General features: G+C 47.3%; 1 protein-coding gene across 4 annotated transcripts in view; it reads left to right on the top strand.

Annotated features, from left to right (window-relative positions):
- Positions 1-21,426, top strand: part of HIPK2 (homeodomain interacting protein kinase 2) — a 143,272-nt gene that overhangs the window by 80,295 nt on the left and 41,551 nt on the right. For all 4 annotated transcript variants that reach the window (XM_052790678.1, XM_052790674.1, XM_052790675.1 and 1 more), the window contains exons 3-5: positions 17,617-17,740; positions 19,850-19,969; positions 20,702-20,788. In XM_052790678.1, the coding sequence (XP_052646638.1) occupies positions 17,617-17,740; positions 19,850-19,969; positions 20,702-20,788 (331 nt within the window). The remainder of the gene's footprint in view (positions 1-17,616; positions 17,741-19,849; positions 19,970-20,701; positions 20,789-21,426) is intronic.

Raw genomic sequence — 21,426 nt, 5'->3', positions numbered from 1 at the left:
GGCACAATGGTGTGGACGGGAGGAGGGCACAGAGCGCAGCCCTCAGTGGGTTTAAGTGGCTTTTGTTCTGTTGGCTTCAAATGAGCTCTGGCTGCTCTTCCCCAGCCGGATCCAGGTTTCGGTACTGATGGTAGCTCTGACTTCTGGTCAGGAGCCACCCCTGCCTTGGTCGTGTGCAGGATGGGCATCAATGCAGAAAGCCAGTGCTCCTGGTGGGTTTTCCCTTTGCCCAGGTCTGGCAGAGGTGTCAGGATCACCTCTAGTCACAGGGATACGGTGCGGACCACCACAGTAGTGCAGTAATGAGATACCCCATTGAGTAGAGGGGGAAACTATAAAGAGGGCATGAGAGCTGAACTGGAGGTGCCTATAGCTGGAACATCTCTGCCACGGTCAACACCGAAGATGGCAGATCACTGTTACAGCCATACTGTGCTCCTTTCCTGAGGGCTTGGCTGAGGGAAGCCTCATCTGAATGCAGTATGTGCTACAGGCATTGGGAGCAGGGAGTTTGGCTGAGAAAGGGTTTGGCTCTCACAGCGTGGGGAGAGGGAGAGGTTTTCATGGCACCTCCGGGACATGGGAACCAATGTCCATTGTGGTCCATTGTGGGTTTTTTCTAGCATCCTCTCCCCTGTCTGTTCTGGATCCAACTCAGAAAGAAAGCTTTAGGGATGCGCTGGCACTCTGATTTTTAAAAAAAAATTATTTTTTTTCAGCCCTTTCACAAACATTTGGAAATGCATTAGAGTATTTTGGTGTGGTTGAGCATGGTTACATTTGATGCAGTGAGTTAGCCTCGGAGGGCAGCAGGTGCTGTGCTTTTGGTTTTCCTTGCCAGCGTGAAGGAGTTTTCTAGATCCTACCCGTGCCTAGTTTTCTATCAGGATCCTGAGGTGAGATCTCAGAGCTCAGCAGCCTCAAGGCATTGCAAAAGCTTTCAGCTTTCTAGGTTTCTTTCTCAAGAGAAATCCTGTATTTAATTTCCTCTTGCTAGCTTTTCCAGGGTAATTCTCTCTTCATTAGTGCTCAATGGGTGTGAACTTTTCTGGGGTCCAAACCAGGACATGCATACGACTTTGTATCATTGCGTGACTTTTGTCATGCAAGCTTTTCGCTCTTGTCAGCAGATTTTTTTTTTTCTATTCCACTTTGCATCAACATGGAGTTCTATTGCAGATATGGTTACAATTAGAAAATAATGATTTTAGTATTGTTAGAGCACGAATTAATTACAATTTCTGGTGGGATAGAAAAAAGCAAGAACAGAAAACAGTTCTCAGATCTGGGGCTTAAAGTATTTCTCACTATTGTTGCTGCAGCAGAAGTTTTCCTTATTTTATACATATTAACTATTATTCTACAACTGAAAAGCCTGGATCCAGAAATACCGCAGAAGGAAGAAATGGTGATTACAGAGCACAGGTTCTCAAAGTAAAAAAAAAAAAAAAAAAAAAAAAAAAAAAAAAAAAAAAAAAAAAAGGAAAAAATAAAAAGACCCTCGGGCTTCTCTGCATCAGAAACGTGATGCAGTTCTTTGAGTAGAAACATACCGAGTTCCCTGCAAATTCATTGTCTTCAAATCATTGCTTTGCGCTTCCCCAGCCCATCTCTGCATAACTCTAATTTGGCTGCCTGCATCTGCATGCATAGATGTGCAAGAAATGAGTCCAGAGTGGCTCTCGAAGTCTTGGTTGGGTTTGCCGGACTGGTAGATAGGAAAAAGAAAAAAAAAAAAGTAATTCTTCTTTTAAACTGAGAAATTGAGATCAGGCATCAGGGAGATGCAGTAAACAAGGAGCCTGGCATTGCTTATTTTAGACAGGCACTGTTTGGAGTAGGATTGCGCTTTAGGAGGTGCTAAGTATGTTCAGCAATATTGGCATTTTGTTTCAGTTGGATGAAGGTCCAAAAGCAAATCTGAGCCCTTCATGAATGGAAACGGTCTTCCCTCACGCGCTCCTACCTTGCTTCTCTCACTTACATGGCGAATGTAAAGACCCACATCCCTCCTACCTCCATCCCACCTCGACCTCTGCTGAGACGTACAGCAGCTTCTCACGTCGGGTGAAGGAAAGGCAGGGAAGCCCTCAAACTGCCTTTCCCCGGCCACGCCACCCTGCGGGGATCACAGAAGTTGTGCCACTTAATCCTTCAGCTGCCGTGGCATGTTGTGGGGCGGTGACAACGAGCGTAAACAAAATACATAATTAATAAAGCAGCAGCGGTTTGCGTTTGGTGCTTGGCGATGGGTGGGACGTGAGGAGGAGCGGCGGGGTAATTATAGATGTGAAAAATGAGTCAGGAACATGCGGTAACCTTTCTAGGTTAGCTGTCCCTGTGATCAATGGCCTACATTGTTTTCTCACTAACCTTTTGGTGAACCTTCCCTTAGAATAACAGGGGAAATACAGTTATTCCCTTCCCCGTCTTGTTTGTTGGTAAAGCGCTCATGTACCGCCTTATTATTGTACCCTAAATATTGCTGTGTGTTGGTAGTAAATCCTATGGCGGGTAATGAGCTGCACCTCGTGAAGGGACCTTTCCGTCCTCCCCATGCCCAGCTGGAGGCCGCCTGCCCATTGTGGTGCGGGCAACGGCACCGACTCTGTCACTGTCTCAGTTAAACCAAAAAGACCACCTTCCACAACTAAAATAGGTGTCAGGAGCTGCAGGGATAGAGGTGGGGAAGGGTGCAGTAAAGGAGGTAACGAAACCAAAGGTGTACGCTAAGGTTTTTCGTGGAGGGACGGGCAAGCCCCAAGATGTTGGGGTGATAAATTCATGGGCTTACAACTGGTGGCACAGGCCTGGATGAAAGTGTTTTTAGGGGGAGGTATTGGTCCATTTGCAGCCCCTGCTGCTTGAATGTACTGTGGTTTTACCTATCAAAGCCAAGCTTACTCTGTTTTCAATAATTTCTAATGCAGCCCTCAAGTCAAGAGGTTTCTGAGAGCTGCAGTCGAGTTTACGAAGCCTGAACTCCTCCGTGAGGAGGAGGATGGTTTGGTTCAGGCATTTTGGGGCGAAGCATATGATATACACCAGATAAAACTGCAACATGTTAAAAAAAATGTGAAGAATGCCAGGAAGTGTTCTTGAACCCTACAGTTGACTTAGCAGAGGGCTAAATGGTTACAGGCAGTCATGATAGTTGAAGCTATGAATGTATATGTAAGAGAGCCCCTTCTTTCAAGAAAGGGTGGATCTTTGCCTTTATGTCCTGGGAAGTACTTTCAATTGTTGCATTTATTTCTCTGGAGTAATTACCAAACTTCCCCTCAGCCAAAAGCATTCCTGATATATGGGGATTTCTTTGCCCTTCACAAGGACAGTGCTGGCTACTTGCAAAACAGTCAAATTAAGAAATGACATATGTACTGCAGTGTGATCCAAGGACGAATTAGAAGTTAAAATTAATCAGACGGGAATCAGTCCAAATTCCCCTCGTGCATGGTGAAGAGGGGGAAAAGTTTCTTTTGTATGATGTTTTTTTCTGCAAGTTTTGTCTCTCCAAAATTTCCGTCATGGACACCTAAGATTTTAACATGCGGGAAATGTTTATATTTTTTCAGAACATCGGGATAGCTTAAGAATTTGTTTTGGCAAGAAAAAAAAGAAACTGTAAAAGGAGACATTTGAAGAGTCCCAGAAACAAATATATGACTATGTGTTGACATGTTATGAAGGTGTTGGGAGCGACTCCTTACTTAAAATTGTGTTGAAATTTGCACTTACTATGGATTTAAATTCATCAGCTTCACACTTTAATGATTGAATTTAGTCTCCTGATTTGGTACAGAGATGCGTTGGAGAACAATTGAATTTTCCATGTGGTGGTTTTAAATGAAGAATGAACTTGACTTTGCAGGAGACTTTATTTTAAAAGTCTTCCTTCTGAAGCGTTGCCTTTCTCCCTACAAGCATCATGGTTCCTTCGGGACTATTTGCATGCCACACGTGCATTCTTGCTTGTATTTTGGTTGTCTGTCCAGCTCCAGTAAGATGTGTGGCATTAAAGGTTAAAGTCAGAGTTGTTCCTCTGCTAACAGCTGCAAGGGCTGTCTTCCATGTCTGGACAATCAGGGAATTGCAGTCTTTGGCCCTAAAATGGGGTAGCTCCCATCTCCATGTGAGATACGGTGTGGGTGGGAGCAGAGGGCATTCACGGAAAGCACGGCTCCAGAGATGGTGTTTCGGGCTTGCCTTTTCTGTCCCTTTTGCTTTGTAGGCACTGGACCAGCATTCAGCCCAGGAAGGGTAAAACCTAGGAGGAGAGCTGGGAAAGGAGGGGATGTCAGGAAGAAATAAACTGGTGTTTGGAGCAAGCAGGCGAGCTGAGCAGTTTCGGAGTGGAGCAGGGACTGGTGGGGACGGTGGGAGGAGTGGGAGGGAAGGGCAGGGACTAGAGGAGCTGGCGTGGGAGATGCGGTATGGGGGGAGCAGGGCCCCACTCGCTGCAGACCAAGGCACTGGTCCCCATGAGCCCTTGGCTTGCTGCTCGCCACCATCACTGTGCTCAGGGCCTGATTTTCCATGGGGAGTGGGGGGTATCCAGTTACCCTTCAGTGCTCAGGTTTGTTCTTGAGAGCCTTGGGCACTCGAGGTCCGCACTGACGCCGTGCGTGCTGGACGGTGTTTGTGTGCTGGTTTGTTTGGGGCAGCCGTGTGTTACCAGCAGCCTGAGATTTTAGCGATCATCCTTTGTCCATCCTGCAGATATGCTTAAGCCTTACTTCACTGTACTCTTTACGTAACTGACAGTGGGGTACCAGTAGCCTGGGCCACTGGGGCTTCCCAGCGGGGCTGCTCGCATCCATGGACTCTATCCTGTCCCCATCAGCTGCAGAATCCAGACTGTCAGTGGTCACCTGGGTGGGTAAGGGACTGCATTTTGTGCAGGCTTGGTTGCAGGTCCTGGCTTAGCAGATGCTAAGCAGCAAGTCCCAGAGTTGATATTTCCAGGGTGATGAGGGATCCCAAATCAGGTTGCAAGTCTTTTAGGGCAGGGGCTGTTCTCTTACTTTTTTTTACAGCATCTAGTTCAGTAGGGCCCTACTTGACCCTTCCAGATGTTAGCCCTAATATAAATACAATAAAAATAAGTTAAATTCAGAGTGGTTTTGAGTTTCTGTAATTCTGTGGAAGAGGAATGTTTTTCTGCTGTGCTGTGCCCTGCTGCTTGTACAGGGGGCTGTTGTCAGCCACTCTGCAGGCTGTGTTGATTCAGGTAGGGCTTGAGTTGAAGGTGGAAATTTTCAACTCTCTGCAGCAGGAATAGCCAACTGGGACAGCTCTGGGGAGCCCTTGTTGTGCCCAGCCACTTGTACCTCCACGTGTGGGTGGGCAGGCATTCCCAGGCTTTTCCTAAAACTTGTTTGTAGACCAGGCAGGTCCTCACAGCATAGGCAGGATGCTGCGACTCACCAAGCGGGGCATTAAAGTGGGCCTTGGATTTTGTGAGCTGTTCCCGACACAACTACTGTCTTGTTGGGTGACATCTACAGGTCGTTTTGCCTCAAAATCTGGTTTGCCTCAGTAATACCCATCTCTTTTAAAAGACTCTTTGAGTCCATGTATTATTATTGCTATTCCCAAATACCATAAATAGAAGACATTGTGGTCTAATAGATACGGCACACTGCTCGCAAGGACCCCGCTTCTTTTCTTGGCTTTGCTATGCTCTCTCCCTATGATCTTGGGCGAACTGCTCCACCAATCTGTTCCCCTGTCACCACACATCGCCTTAGATCATCAATTCTCTGGAGCAGACACAGTCCCTTAGCACATCGTGTTTTAGTGTCTAGCATTATGAGGCTCTGGTCTCTGCCGGGACTTCTGCGTGCTACAGAAATACAAATAGTTGCTGCTAATAATAATATCAAATCTGTGTGGCTCTTCAGAGATAAGTAAAGGGCAATGCTCCTTTCTCCAAGGAGCAGGCAGGATAAGTACTTTATTTTTGTCTTTGTCTTCTTCTAATTAAAAAAAAAAAGCGGCCAGTAGACATGATTAAAAGAAAAAAAAATAAAAGAAGGCTGCAGTAATTTGATATTTTTAGCCTCAGACCTGCTACTTGCTCTGTGAAGCCGATCTTAGGATCATGGCCTGAGTCTGATTCGTATCCGTGTTTGCCAGGGATAGAAATCGTTTGGAGCCTTATATTTGACAGTTGGCTCAGTACTTGGGCTAATCCCATAAAACCACCGTGCAGCTTGGTGCAACTTTCAGGATTTGCTGTGAACAAAAGTCTTGGGGAACATTATAGAGCAGGCACGAGCTTCACTTGGCCGAGCTGTGGCAGGGCTCTGGGCTGGAACGATAAGGGGTTGGTATGGAGCTGAGTGTGGCAGAATGGGAGGCTGTTGGAGATGAGAAGTCAACTCTTGTCTGTCTCTGTGTGCTTTGGGATTTTTTTAATTATTATTTCATTTCCAAAGAAACGCAACAACAACAACAAAAGGTCTTAAATATTCAACAGTGAAAACAATAGATTTGAAAAGGAAAACAAAAAGTTAGAGCCAGCTCTGGCATTGGTGGACATTTGGCTCTGAGGGAAGCGAGAACAGCTTGGATTTGCATAAATTGCATACTGCGGGTCAGAAAGCGGAGTCAGAATTATGCTTTCATTGCGGTGGCATGAATGGGAGCACATAATTGGCATTCTTTCCCTCTTGATCAGATGCCTCCTTCAGGGGATCTCTGCACCCAATACATTGCAGCTCATCCATTCACTGCCTGGCATGGATAGGGCTTTTGTTTTCAAATTATGATTTTTCTATTCTCTGATTTCTTCCATAACCTGGGAAAGCCCAAGCCCTCCACCCCTGTGCATTACCCTTTGTTTCAGAGAACAACCAGAGGTCACGCTGTGTTGAATGTAGCTGTTGTTGCATCACCCCCCCGTGCATGTTTCTGCACTTCTGGGTCAGCGTGGAGCTAACGACCCCCGGGGGCAATGGTCGTGGTGGTCAGCATTGTGCACCTCCTCTGAAGTTTATGGTGTTCTGCATTTCTGAGTCCGAAGAGATGAGCGTGATTGTGATCAGTCCAGCAGGGCTTCCGCCAGGGATGTACGAAGATGCACTTCTGGCTGGGACAAGCTTAGCATGTCTCTTGGCTGACCCAGGATCTGGCTTTCTTTTCGATCATTGGGCTTAATAGCTTTTCTTGCCTCTTAAGATTCCCAGCTCAAGTGCAATGAGGACTTGCTAGCGGATTCCGATTCAGCAAAGCACTTAAATGTATCCTTAACTTTAGCTGCATCCAGTGCCCAGGGACCCAGGCACGTATTTGCTTCAGGTGATGCTTATGGGAAAGGGTTTCGCCGAACTGGAGCTGCAGCCTCCAGCGAGTGCGTATAGCGCTGCTAAAAACTGATGTCCGTTCCGACGTCGGCAGCCACGTGGAAGCCTTTCCGGCTGGATGTCAGGTCCTGGTCCTCCTCCTCCCGATGTGGTTGCCTGTCGGCGCTGCCTGCCCAGGGCTTCCTCTCATCTTGGATGTGTGTTTGCAGTTACTCTCTCCACAGAGTCACCGGCCAGACCAAACGCCACGTGCCACTTGGCCATGTCCCGTCCTTTCTTGGGACCGTGCTCACCCTGCCGTCGATCTCCGATCCGCCCAGCGGCAAGGGCAAATAACAACTAACAGCTATTGATGGCTGAGGCCTGCCTCTTCATTTATCCACAGACAAATGTTTTAACCTGTCGGTGCTAAGAAATCATATTGATTGGAGAGATTTTGTTTTATTCCTTGGGTCTGTTAATCGAAAGGGCGAATCCTCCTTTAATATCTTTCTGCCGCGGGCTCGGTTCTACTGTACCTTGTCCGAAAAAGCTTTTATTTTCAAGGCAGAGGGAAAATGATGTTTATAAAATATAAACTACGGGAATTTTCATTCCCCTCTGGCTTTAGGAGGAGGAGAGCAGCTGGTAGAGAGTGGATGAGAAAGGCTTTATCTGCTATATTTTGGTTACTGCGCTTTGAGTGATGGGTTTAATAATTGATAGAGCAATTTAGCAATGATCCATAATCCTGAAAGAAGCCTACGCTCCCCTCCCTCTCCCTCTCCCTCCCTCCCTCTGAGACTGACAGGCTGCTCTCAGTGTTTTTGTCTGCAAAATTTCATCCTTTGGTTTCTGTAAACAGCCTGACATAGAAGAGGGGGAAAAAAGCAACTGTTTCTAAATCTTTTGTCTTGTTTCCACAAACAGCTGTGCTGCCTTCTCCAGCTCAGGGCTTCAGTCATTTGCTTGCACACTCTTGCTGAAGAGAGCAGGAGGTTTTCTTTCAGGCCCTAACCTAAATGGAATGTATATATGCAATGTATATAGGAGAACAGAGCAGTGCAGAGCCCCCCTCCCTCCCCATTTAAACCCAGGCTTTGTTCATGGCTGAATCCGGCTTGCTTAAGCCCAAGAAAGGTACATAGTGGTGACAAGTGATTGGGATATGTTGTTGCGGTTTACTTGAAACTCTTCCAGGATTAACCCATGGAAATTGATTTTCCCAAGAGCCTCGTGTGGATGGTGGCAGCGAGCGTCGGGATCCCATTGGGGTGCCTGGTATGTGAGTGTCTGTGTGACACCCCATTTTTAAAGATGGATGCACACTCTCCGCACTTGCCCAGCTTGCCCCAATAGCAGCACAGGACTGTGTTTGCAGGCACATGGCGTGCACCCCCTCCATGGCAGTCGGGACTTTCCGTGCTCCTGGGCGTGATGTCCACCTCTCTCTTCATCCACAGTAAGTGCAGGAAGAGAGCAGAAAAGATGAGAAAGAAAAAGGAGGTAGGTAAGCAAGAGAGAAAAAGAGACAAGTTTATGGGTACTGAATATGTGTTGAGGCCAAGGCAGGGGGAACATATGGAGGAGGTGCACCCTGGCAGAAGTCTGGGTATAGGCAAAGTCAAGTGAGATGTATTAAGTTACATTTTTCCACATGTATTACACAGACACCAGATTGACAACAAGTTGTAATTAAGCATGACATAAAGTCAGCTATGCACAGCTGTATTATTCCTTAAAATTACAAGGGGTGAGGTCCTTTGGGGCACAGCAAAGTTTATGGATGCTCAGCCACGGGAGGTCTGTAAGACAGCTGGCTGAACGCTTGCCAGCAGTGACACGGGCATGGGATGGCCCGATATCAGGGCAGGGAGGGAGCGGGTGACCTCCCGGGGTCCGGGCTAGCCCTGTCAGCCTCTGACACCATCCTCTGGAGTATTTTCACCCTTCCCAGTCAGCACCCTGGTGGAATATGAGTGGTGTCAAGGGGCTGGTAGTTTAGTCTGCTTCTATGATTTATTTGCTATTAAATACCCTTAGTAATGATAGTCTCCCGAGGCTTGTTTGATAATTATACCAGTCAACTCCAGAAGTAATTCTTGTGTAACTTGCTCTCTGTTTTTAAAAGACAGAAAGAGCTGTGTGTGTACACTTGCTAAAAGCACCCTGGGACCTGCATCTATACCCCCTGAAACACTCCCAGCTATGTAGTATTTTGCCTGTATGTAGGAGGATCGCGGTGACCTTCCTAATGGCAAACGTATAGTTACTGTATCATACAGAGTTAGAGTAGTTCAGGTGGGGGGAGGCCTTGGGAGGTCATTTAGCCCAGCCTGCTGGTCAAGGTAGGGTCAGCCATGAGATCAAGATCAGGACTTTGTCTTGCCAGGTCTTGAAAGCCTCCAAGGACAGCAACTGCACACCCTCTCGTGGCAGCCTGTGCTGGTGGTTCGTTATCGGCACAGTGGAGGGGTTTTCCCTGTCCCCAGTGGGAACCTTCCCTGTTTCAGTTTATCTATCATCTGTACCTGCTGCTGCCCACCTGAGCAAAGGGCCTGGCACCATCTTCTCTATGTGGCAGAGGAGAAGGGGGCAGGCTGCTGTCAGGTCCCCCATGGCTGTCTCTCCCCGCACTGAAGTTGCTCCCGTTGACCCACGCACTGGGGTCCCCAGGCTGAACGTGGTATCCAGATGTCATCTCACAAGTGTGGCTGCAGGTGGGTCATCACATTCCTTGGTCTCCTGGCCCTGCTCCAGGGAGGCTGTTGGTCCAGCTGCTACCAGGGTGCTCGTTTTAGCCCACTGCCCCTCAAGTCGAGGTGCTCACGGCCTTTCTCACCGAGCGGTTCCCCAGGTATTGTCACCAGGGCTGATCCGTCCCAGGGGCAGGCATTCGTCCTGGCTGCGTTTCAGAAGGTCCCCGTTGGGCCGTGCCTCCTGCCTGTCCAGGTCCCTCTGGGTGGCAGCCCTGCCCTCAAGCGCATCGCCAGGTCTCTCCAGTTTGGCATCACCGGTAAGCTGGATGAGAGTGCACTCTGCCTCCTCCCTGGGTCAGTGATAAAGGTGTTAAACAAGACCGGTCCTGGGATAAACCCCTGCGGTACCTCACCTGTTACCAACCTCCAGTTTATACTTATGTCCTGTAACATAAACCATCCCCAAAGGCTGAGCGGATCCAGCTTCCAGTCCTCTGAGCTGATACAGATATTTTTTATGCGTTGCAAACTAATCTTGAGGGATGGGTGAGGGCAACGTGAGCAATGCAGTGCTGGAGCTACCCTCTAGTGGTGGTTGTGCTGGTGGTCTGACAGCCCTGCAAATGGCTCTGGCTACACCCACAGTCCTTTCTAGAAACTGGGTGTAGCCGTGTTTGACCTGTGAAATAGGGAGTGTGTTAGTAGGCCCTTTAGAGGCACCGTCCCTCCTTACAACTCAACCCAAAACATCTTTGTGGGTAAACAGCATACTCTGATAGATTGGGTGATGTTCCTCAATGGCCCTTTCCCTCCCGCATGAATATCCCTGTGTTGACTAAACTCTCCATGGTTTGAACTGTATGCTGGAATCTGAAAGTCATGGTGTGCCTGCATATTCTGGGATGAGTCTTGACACCCAGGGCTGTCCCTTGCTACGATTCTGCTGCATTGGTGCTTCCCAACATGGTCCAGAGATCATGGCAGTCCTTAAGGCCCTAGTGAGAGGTCTGCAGAGCTGTACCACTTCTGTATGGGCTTCGGCTGAGCATCTAAGCAAAATCCAGCACTCGGGGATGCAGGAGAAACGCAGAGGACCCACAGCAAGGCCAGCAGTAAGGGTGAGCCCGGCTCTCCCTGGCTGGGAGCAGCACAGGCAGGGTCTGGAGCTGCTCTCCTGCCCACTGCATGGGACGGGGAGGGAGCAAGCGCGCCGGAGCTGTTGGTGCTTGTAGGTGTTAAGGTCTGGCCCTGATGGCTGGCTTTTTCACAGGTGGAAAGTCTGCAACTGCCCAGCCCCAGAGCGGTGGAAGGCCTTGAGTCTGGGGGTCAACCACATTAGATCCCTTGCATCCCTTCCAGGTGTCTGTGTGAGTGGAGAGGTGGAGGGGCGAGGGAAATAGCAACTATAACCTTTTACTTCCAGAATATGAGCCTGTCTGCTTTTACAGCCCTGCACTTAAAAAGTGATTTGGGGTCTGAGAGGTACAAACGGACAAAAAAAGGTGCTGTATGCCCTCCATCTCCATTAACTAAGAGCTAAGGGTACTCTGCATGCTACAGTACATGGCAATAAAAAGTAGATACCTCCACAAAATACAAAAGGGTCAAGTAAGCAGGTATGAGAAAGAGTCCGTAAAGATGCCAAAGAAAGGGTTCAGCTGAGAGGAAGATGGAGCCCCATCACTTGAATAAAAACCCCTTTGTAAGACATGTGAATGATGCAGCTCCTCCTCACAGGAGGTATCTTGGTGCACGGGAGAGCACAAGCACTGAGAGGGATCAAGCCCTGGGCGTGCAGCTGGTCAGCACGTGCCCGTTCGGGCCAAGGGGTTCGGCTCCTGCCTCTCTGCCTCTGCCCAGGGCTTTCTGGATGGAGATGTGAAAGCTGCTGCTTTCTGAAGTTCAGGCTTTGGCAGGTGAGACTAACAGGTAGAAGAAGACAGGAGCTGTGTATATCGACTCAGCAGACAGCGTCACTGTATGTCTGTCTGCACTGCCTGCAGCTGCCCGCAGCCTTCTTCTAGAAGCATCACCCCGAAGGCGAGAAGCAGGCATGCTCTATGCTCAAGGTGCCAGCAAGTATCAAGTTTTGAGTTATATTTTTGTTTGATATGTATACTTGTCCATGAAGGACTTTGCTGAGAGAATCACACTTGGCCACGGGACCCTACCAGAGGTGGTAAATTATCCCCGAGGAGGGCAGTTTGCAGGGGAGTTTTAAAATTCAGAAAGAGCCCCGCTCTCCGAATCCAAGTCTGTGGAAATGAATTTTTTTGGCATTTGTTTTTAATGTCCTGTGATGTGTGGGTGAAAAAGCCAGCGAGCTAGACTGGTAATTAATTTTCCTGACAGAAACACCAGACAATGAAATTACCCTGCCACAAAGCAGGGTTGCTAAAGTAAATACTCTGCCAGTGGCAGGCCTGAAAGCAGGACGGGGTCATATGTGAGGTGCAAGCAAATGATGAGATGGCTCTTCTGCCTCTGGGGACCCGTGGGTGCTGCCAGCATGGGGACCCTCGCACCCTGGGTCCCCAGCACCAGCATCTCTCTGGTGGACAAAGGCATGTTCAAGCTGGGCTCCAAGGTGATGGAGGACTTGCTGGATGCAGTGCTGAGCTGAGAAGCAGGTCACCCTTTGCTGGCCAGGGGAGTAATTTGGTCTGGGAAAGGGGTCGGAGATGTGGGAGGTGGGGATGGGCTGGCTGCTTCTCTCCTGGAGATACAGGCTCTTGGTGGGGCTCTTCAGTCTCTCCAGGCTGGTGGTGAGTAGTTTCTAAATCTTTGGTCTGTGCTGGTGAGATTTGTGTGAGCTGTAGAGCAGGTTGTGCCTGCACATACAGAAGGGCAGTGCCTTTCGTTGGGAGACATCGAAGGCAGAGGAAGGACAGGAGGGTGAAGTTCGCTGTTTTCCCTCCGTGTGTCTCAAACGGGAGGCTGGAATTACTGTGCCAAGGGTGTTGTGGATGCACAGCCGAAAAACTGGCAGAGAGCAGTAAATGGGGATGTTCCTGCATGTACCAAGGTGTCTAGCAGTGGGCTGCCTTTGTGTGGTTTCACACAAGATCCCCACCACAATGGAAAGGTTTGGTGAGTCTGTGTTAAGCAGTATTATCGGTACAGAAAACACTTCCCTGTGCAGTCATGGAGAGATCTGCTGAAGACTTCAGTGCTGTTCTGGGAGGACCTGCTGCCATGTGAATCGTCTTTCCGATTTATAATTGCAATACTCTGATGTGTACACTTTAATAGGGCATTTTCCCCTGTTAATAGTGTTACCAGCTGCAGAATTGAGAAATCCCACATAAGCACTGGCTAAGACATGGAAATGTTTTCTTTCGCTTTGGAAAAGAGAATTACACCATTCTTATTGCTGAGCTAAATCTGAGTGCTTTTAGGAATAAAAAGGTCAGTTGTGGAGTGGACTGTGCGCGCATTTTAGGACCAGAGTTATTTAATGTATTAACTACCTGTAAAAAGTGGTGGACCAGCAGCGAAGTGCTTAAGTGTGCAGATACCACATACCTGCTTAGGTCAGGCTGTAGAAAAGTGTGAGGAACATTTAAGGGACTTGATCTAGATTACAGACAACATTATGCCAGATCAGTGCGGTACTGAAAGGCAGTAAACATTGGAAGAGGAAAAACGAACTATTTCTACATAATTCTATGTCCTAAATTAACTGCAGCTCCTCTGGAGAAAGGACTGTGTGTCTCAGAGGATCTCCCAGATAAAACATCTGCTGAAATGCCTTGTGTCACTCCAAAAGCAAACAAAATATTAGGCTCAGGGAAGACTGGAATGTGAAAGCATTCTGCAAATAGTGTAAAATAAGTCTGGGGAATATCCTCATGTTTAACTCTTTCTAGGTCTGTTCAGCCTGTCTCCAAGCAGTCATATCAGGAAAAGGAGTTGTAGGGCCAGGCGGTGCAAGTGAACTGAAACATCCATAGGATGGAACACTGAGAAGCCAGAAGCTGCTGCAAACAAGGGAGAACAGGGCAGAGATATAAAAATAGCTTGTGCTAGAAGAAAGGTGATTCGAGCACTTCCGTCTTCACCTCTAGGCCAATCCATGTGAACATGAAGTGAGAGGTGACAAATTTAAACCCGATGAAGGAAAATCAGGCTTTAAACAGCTGAGTTAAGATGGTATTGAAAGCAGAAGGTTGCCTGTGGAACTCCGTGCCACAATGTGTGATTGAAGTCAAGATCTCACCTTGTCTTAAAAAATTGACGTGTTTATGTTAAGAAAGAGAGGAGTTCCATGTGTTAGATAGAGGTCTGTATGCAGAAGGATCTATGCATCCATAACTGAGCATACAGAACAATTTCCAGCTGATAGAGGGTTGGAAGGCATTTCATCAGTGGATGAGTTGTTTCATTACAGAACTTGTAGCATGCTCCACCAAAACGTGTGGCGTTGGCCTTTAGCAGAGTGCCAGCAGGCAGGCAGGCTGCTGCTCCTCCTGGGGTAACTCCAGCTCTCTCTTTTGCACGGCCAACGGGAGGTATCTGCTAGCTGAAGATCTGGAAGCCTGTGTGGTGCCTGATACCTGTCGTTCTTGTGGTGTCTTAATGACTGCTTAATTAAGTTAGCAAGATCTTTTTGTCTTAGGGCTACTCCTTCTCCATGGAAAAATCGCAGTCATGGTGCAAAGGCAGGGCTGGGAGAAAGCCGCAGTGAATGCCAGCTGTGGTGTACATAGGGCACCATATCGCTTCGATCTGGCCCCCCTCTCGCAGGGCTTCTCATTGCTGTTCCAAAATTATCATCTGTTTGGGGCTGAATGGGCAAAGGTTGCAACTAATGTTTAGGCTTGATTGAGTAATGTGAATACCAGCTTTCAAAAAAGTAAAATAAAATAAAACTATCTCACCACCTCCCCAGCCTATAATGATAGACCTCCCCTCCCTATAACAATAAGTCTGGTTTAATATAATGAATGGTGTTCCATTTAGTTGCCTTTTATGTGTTTAAATGGTATGGACACTGGTTTTGTGCTTTTCTTCCGAACAGCAGAGGTGCAAAACTTCTTTTGTGTATGAAAAAGAAATACTCTCCTAATTGCTGCACTCCAGAAGCTGGAGCTTTAAGGAAAACCTGCTGGACAGCTGAAGACTCATGAGAAAAAAAATTAGAAATTTTAGAGCCTCAAATTCTAGGTCATCCCTTCTTGCAGGGGTCTGGAAGGTGTTGGCAGCATAAGTGTGGGGAGAGAGGGGAGGAGGTGTGTGCTGCATATGACAGCAGTGCAAGCGATTTTTATGAACAGGGAGGTTTCTACACAAAATCACGTTGGGAATATCCCACTGATAGTCCACCCCTCTGCTCCTTCGACTTGAGTTAGTGGGAGGGATTTGAAGTTCAGGCGATGCGTGGCTGAGCTCTCATTAGTGACCAGGGATGTTTCGTTCACAATGTGGAAGGCAGACAGGGAGAGGCAGATGGCTTTGAATGCAGGATTTACATAGTAATGAGATTCAGGTCACCATAGCTGTCTTTTTCTCTCTGCATTTTGTCTAGGTGTCGAGTAGTGTGCAGGGATGACGGAATGGGGAGGAAAGGAGGAAAATTAACCCCTTGTTCCTAAGGAGAGGTTGATGCTAGAATAAAAAGTTTGTCATGATGGGCTAAAGAGCAATGGGGTATGAGAACAACAAGCACAGATGAAGCTAGGAGGGCTGAAGGTAGCCACTTTTTAAGTTTCTGGCATGTTTTTTGTGGGAATGGCACAAAGCATCCTAAGCTTAACATCCCAGAATTTCCCATAATTTTTACATTCTGCGTTGCTGGTTTGAGAACAGATAGTTTGGGGCTTTTATCATTACCGGTCAACCCAAAATTGGGGAAGTTTGCGGACTGAAAATGGGGCATGGATTCTTGCTACAGGGCCTTTGCTCGTTTCTTTGGAAAAAATTAGCCATTTTGCTTGGTTTCTTGGCTAAAGTCTTGTCTTCACATGACTATGTAATGGCGTGATTAAAACATAATATTTTCCACTGCAATTGGTAATCCGTAGTATGATCTCACTAGTGTCAGATCTTATCCTGATGACAGATGGGAAACTGGGAACCATGGGTCCTCTTTCCAGCTCTGGATGGTAGCACTTGATTTGCTCAATAGTCAACCCTGGGCATTCCCAAAATATGCATCAGGGCCTGAGAAATCCCAAGGCTATTTTTAAAATGACGAAAGTTTTAAAGCAATGTGTGTTCCTTTCTTTTAGCTGTCTTCTGCCTTTTTATTTAATAGTTAGAGGAGTATGGGAAAGTAAGTTTTTCTTTCTGTTGTACATCACCTGGCTCCAGAAGCTGGGGCTTTAGAAGCATTGCAAGATCTGCAAGAAGAGCAGGAGAGAAGCCTTAGGTGATCCCTGTGTAGGATAGGAACTATGGCACTTAACTGCATGTGGAAGTTTGGGCTGAGGTAGGGAAAGTAAGGAAGGTGTTTGTGTGCAGAGGTGGGTTTCAGTATTTGTAAGATACTTTGATTCTTCCACATAGAAGTTGCTTTTGAAATGCAAAGCATTTGGGGTGCTAAGGGAAGGATTCATCTTGTCTCACCTTGGCCACTGGAGTTTAGGAAGCTTGTCTAGCCTCAGTGAAGAAAGATTCAAACCATCCCAAGACAGTGGGACAAATCCCCCTTGGGGAGGGTGTCTCTCCATTGGCTGCACGGTCAGCACAGTACCTGGCAGATTTGACACCAGCTTCTACCTGGCTGAAAGGTGAATGACCCTCACCTTAAGGTCCTGTGGAAGTCTGAGCTGAGACCGGTGTTGCTTATTTGGGCGTCTCTTCCGTGCTCCAGCCGGGGATCCTCCTGGAGAGCCGAAGCAAAGCTTTTACCTTGTCCTCTCCTTCCTCGGCAGGGCTAACGCTGAAATTCACTGAGCAGAGGTGCCTCAGTGGGCATCTCCTGAAGCCGGCAGTAAATGCATAGCGAGAGTGCTGCTGCATTTTGGCTATTTGGGCTGGAAGGGAAGAGGAAATCTAATCAGGTGCCTGGGACAGACTGGGAAGTGAAGGCTTCGTGACTACTTCCTCCTGAGGAAAAGGCTTATGTCTAATAGATCTAATTATGTTATTTCTCTGTTTTATGGTTACATCCATTTGTTTAAAAAGTCAGTAATCCTTTTATACCAGTCCTGTAATGATTATTTAATGTCTGGCTGTTTGTGAAGCCCGCTGAGCTATGTGAAAGGAGGATGCTTCACCGCAGGGAGTCCGCATGGTTTCTCCACGGGACGGCGAGCTGGGCCCGAGAGCCTCGAGTGGGGGCCTTAATTGGGTGGTTTTGAACGCACAACGTTTGTTTTGTGCTTCATTTTCTCACCTGCCAAATGAAAATAATGGTAGTTCTCTCCGTTGCGAACTGTTGCGAAACGTAGGGCTGTCTCTTGGCTAACTGCTGCCAGAGAACTCTTCTGCAAGGATAACTGTTCACCGATTCATGCCTGCTTAGCAGACGCTTTGCCGGTGGCCGCTGGGTCCCTCAGCTCGGCGGGAGCAATGACACTTGTTGGCAGCCGGCTGCTTCGTGAGCGTCGCGCTCTGCGCTGGCCTCCCTACGCCAGCCGAGTGGATCTGCTCCCATTGCTGATGTTTTCTAACCTCTTCCTTTGCAGAGCCCCTGAAATCATCCTCGGTTTACCGTTTTGTGAAGCAATCGATATGTGGTCATTGGGATGTGTCATTGCAGAGCTGTTCTTGGGCTGGCCATTGTACCCGGGAGCTTCAGAATACGATCAGGTGGGTACGGATATTGCCCTGGACGCTGGTAAGTGCACGGGTGTTTCTCCCTTCTCTTGTCAGAGTGAACAGATGCCAACTTTTTCTGTTTTGCTAACAGGGGATGTGTGTTTCTTACCCTCCCAAGTCAACTTTTTCATTATCCACCTGGGGTATTTATTCAAGGTTACCAGTGTGCTGTTTGGTACGCTGGCTTTTAAGACCTGACTGCCTAAGTGAAATCTCAATCAAGAGTCAACACTGCCGTTGGCTGGAGAGCTCAGTACTTGTCTCTCCTCACTGAGGAGAGCAGGCACCCTTTCTCTGCTGAAACGACGAGGACTGAATAAAGGTTTATTTGTTAGAAGAAACTGCACGATCCCTACTGCATTTCATAATCCCTTTTACAAGGGTGCATATTAAAAGCAATGACAAGAAGGAGAACGTTCACAGTGGTGTAGGTTTCCAGTTAATATAAACTGTCGTGCTTCTTTCCCTATAGGCTTTTATGTTCCTTTTGTAGTCCTAAAACTGATAGCGCAGCAGCTGCTAGAACCAGGGCTACAGAACACTTTCCATTCCCATAGTCTTCTTCAGGGTGATCTTAGCTGTCTACAAATGCGGCCTGAAAAGGGTCTTTTTTCTTCTAGGAGAAAAAAAAAAAAAAAAAGAACCAAAAAAACAGAGCAGGGTAATAAATAAGTTTTTCATATATGAAAATGTTTCTTCGACTCTTCTTTTGTAACTAGTATTTTTTTAGTTAGAGCTTTAAAGGTGAAATTTGGCAGGGGAAATAACCTGCAGAGAAGAGCAGGGCCATTAGTGGCTCCAAAGGAAATCAGACGTAGCTGAAAAACTTAAAAGCATTTGAAAATCACATACCAAGCATGAAGAATAGATTTCTTTCTCCTCCCTGCTGCACCCCAAAAGCCATAAAACACACAGCTGAAAAAGAAATCACCATACCTGCCTGCCCAGCTTAACTGCCCAGCACAAAGCTTCTGCCGGTGCAGTATGGTGTGGGCTCCTGGGGAGCTGGGAAAGGGGTAGGGGCTGATCCTGGCCCCTCGCTGCAGCCTGAGTCGCCCTGCACTGGTGCTGGGCTGCGGGTAGGATCCTGGTGCTTCTCAGGTGCATGAGCTCCGATGGACCTAAGGAGCCACAGAGTGGAGCAAGCCATGCTCAGTGAACCGGGTCCGGAGTACTTGGAAGTCTTTGAAACCATGGCTGCTTTTTATGCCTTTATTTTTTTATTTTTTTTTTTACCCTGCTCTGTCTCTTCTCTCAAAAACACTTTCCGGAGTAGATGACTATTTTTAGTAGTTTTGCAGAGTTTGCAGCAATTCTGCAGAGTGAAATATTCAGGAGTCAGGAGATGCCAAAGTTAAAGTTTCGTGTGGCACCCCAGGCGTGTGTGAGATGGGTCTCTAATTGTGTAATCACAGACCCTTTCTCCTTTGAATAAATAAATTAAAGTCTGAGATCCTGGAAACACATGCATAGTATCTTTTAGCTGTGTGAGTGCCAGTGAGGTCATACTCATGGAAGTAACCCAAATAACAAATGAAGTCATGTAGGCAGTAGAGGTGAAGTACTTCACATACCATGAGGGTGTCAGTTCATTTGAGTGTATATTTCATCTAAGTTCAAAGATAGTCACTTCGTAGTCCTCTGTTTTGAACTTCAGGCTGCTCCTAGAAAAGGCTGTGCACTCAGCTGGGGGAGAAAACAGCAAAGGTTAGAGCGCAAATATGAAATTGCTGAAATTAACTCCTGGAGAGGAGAGCGTGACATAAAAAGGCGCAAAGAGGTGAAACACCCCATTGAAATCTCTGTGTGGGTCTTCCTCTTTGACCTCTAAAACCTAGGGACTGTCCTCCCTTTATCTGTACTGTAAGGGTGAGTTTCCAGTCATGTACGTGATAAATGGAGGGATGCTGTATGGGAATTCTCTTTCCTCTCATTCCTTGCACTGGGTTGTTTGGGGTTTTTTTGGTGAAGTCTAACTACGTGCTACATTTTCTCTTTCTTTCTTTGTTCTATTGTTTTAAATGCCTCCTGCCCTCCTTCAAGGAAGACCTCCAGAGATCTTCACAGGATCAACAGTGACCTCTCATCCTTCTCTTACAGATTCGCTATATTTCACAGACACAGGGCTTACCAGCAGAGTATTTGTTAAGTGCAGGGACAAAGACTACGAGGTTTTTCAACAGGGATACAGACTCACCATATCCTTTGTGGAGGCTGAAGGTAGGAAGACGTTCCCGTGTTTCTTTTACCATGCAGTTGTTGGTTGGAAGTGAGCAGACATTCAGGTCACCTCAGAGCCTAAGTCTCTGCTTTTTGCAATGCAGCACAGACACTGGGTTGGGTATAGCCCGAGGTAAAACTGCCATCCCTGAAGTCTGCAGCCCTTAGCCCACCTGCTTAGCAGTGCTTTGTGGGAAATTTAAATCTGGAATCGACCTGGAAATCTCCCTCTAAGTAGTCAATGAATTGATGTGTAGTTTCAATGAAACGCACCCTGGGCAGACTTTGCTCTAGTGTCTAACTCATTGAGGGGGGGAAAAAAAAAGAAAGCATTTTAATTCTGACAATCAAACCTGCTAGTAATGCAAGTGAGCCCTGAGTCTCTTTTACCAGCGTGTTTGGCTGCATTCAGTCCCCAAGGAGAGAGGCCAGTGGGCTTCTGGCTGTAAGGATGGGATGCTGAGCCTCATGCTGGGGTGGGTGTAAGAGACCTTTGGGACTCCCACCGTAGTTGCAAGGATCTTCTGAAGTGAAAAAGAACAGATAAATCACCTTGTGACACAAAAGCTGTCATATAACCATAGCAGAGATAGTGTGAATGTTATCTGGTCAGTCAAGAGAGACACAGTGGTCTCTGATGAGGGCAGGATAAGGCACAAGCTGGAAGTGGCACATAACCCGCAGCTGATTGCAGGGCAGTTCTGGTTAATGACTGTCTCCTGTTTTGAGCAGACGCCAGATGATCATGAGGCAGAGACGGGGATTAAGTCGAAGGAAGCAAGAAAGTATATTTTCAACTGTTTGGATGATATGGCACAGGTAAGAGCATTGGTGAGTAACCAGCAAGACTGCCTCACATGCTTTCGGGCAATGCTAAGAAAGGGGAACTACATGATTTCTCTGTGTATTCTATTCTTGTGCCAGCTCCTGAGAAGTACCAGGATTATGCCTAACAAACCAGCTCATCATGTGCTGCTTTGTAAGGGACAATGCACATAGGGGCATGTGGGCTCAATGTGCAGTAGTAAAGCAGCCTTGGAAAATGGCTAAGTCACATCTCTGAGTGGCAAAATCCTGCGTTTTCTCTTATGTCTCCAGTGCTCCTTTGTGTGACCGCTGGCAAGTCACTTACTTCTCTGTGCTTTAATATTTGCATTTGTAAAATGGTGACATTGAAAATAGTCACCGTGGCCGCAGAAGAGCATGCTCTCTGTGGAACGTGGCTATCTGGGGGAATGGGGAGTACTAATTCACTGTGTCAGTTCCATGTGGTTGTGAAAGTTAATTCCGGCATAACCACTCCTGCAACTGGAGTTTGTGCTAGTGCACAACACTAGCACAAAACTGGAGTTTGTGCTAGCAAAGTCTAGGCATTGTAGCATTCACAAGCAAACATGCAGAAACGGAGGACTGAGATCAGGGGAGACTGTGCAAATGGATGAAATAATATAATGGGG

Source organism: Harpia harpyja, chromosome 6 (assembly GCF_026419915.1).
Source record: "Harpia harpyja isolate bHarHar1 chromosome 6, bHarHar1 primary haplotype, whole genome shotgun sequence".
Lineage (NCBI taxonomy): Eukaryota > Metazoa > Chordata > Aves > Accipitriformes > Accipitridae > Harpia > Harpia harpyja.
This window is presented reverse-complemented; position numbering and strand designations above follow the sequence as displayed.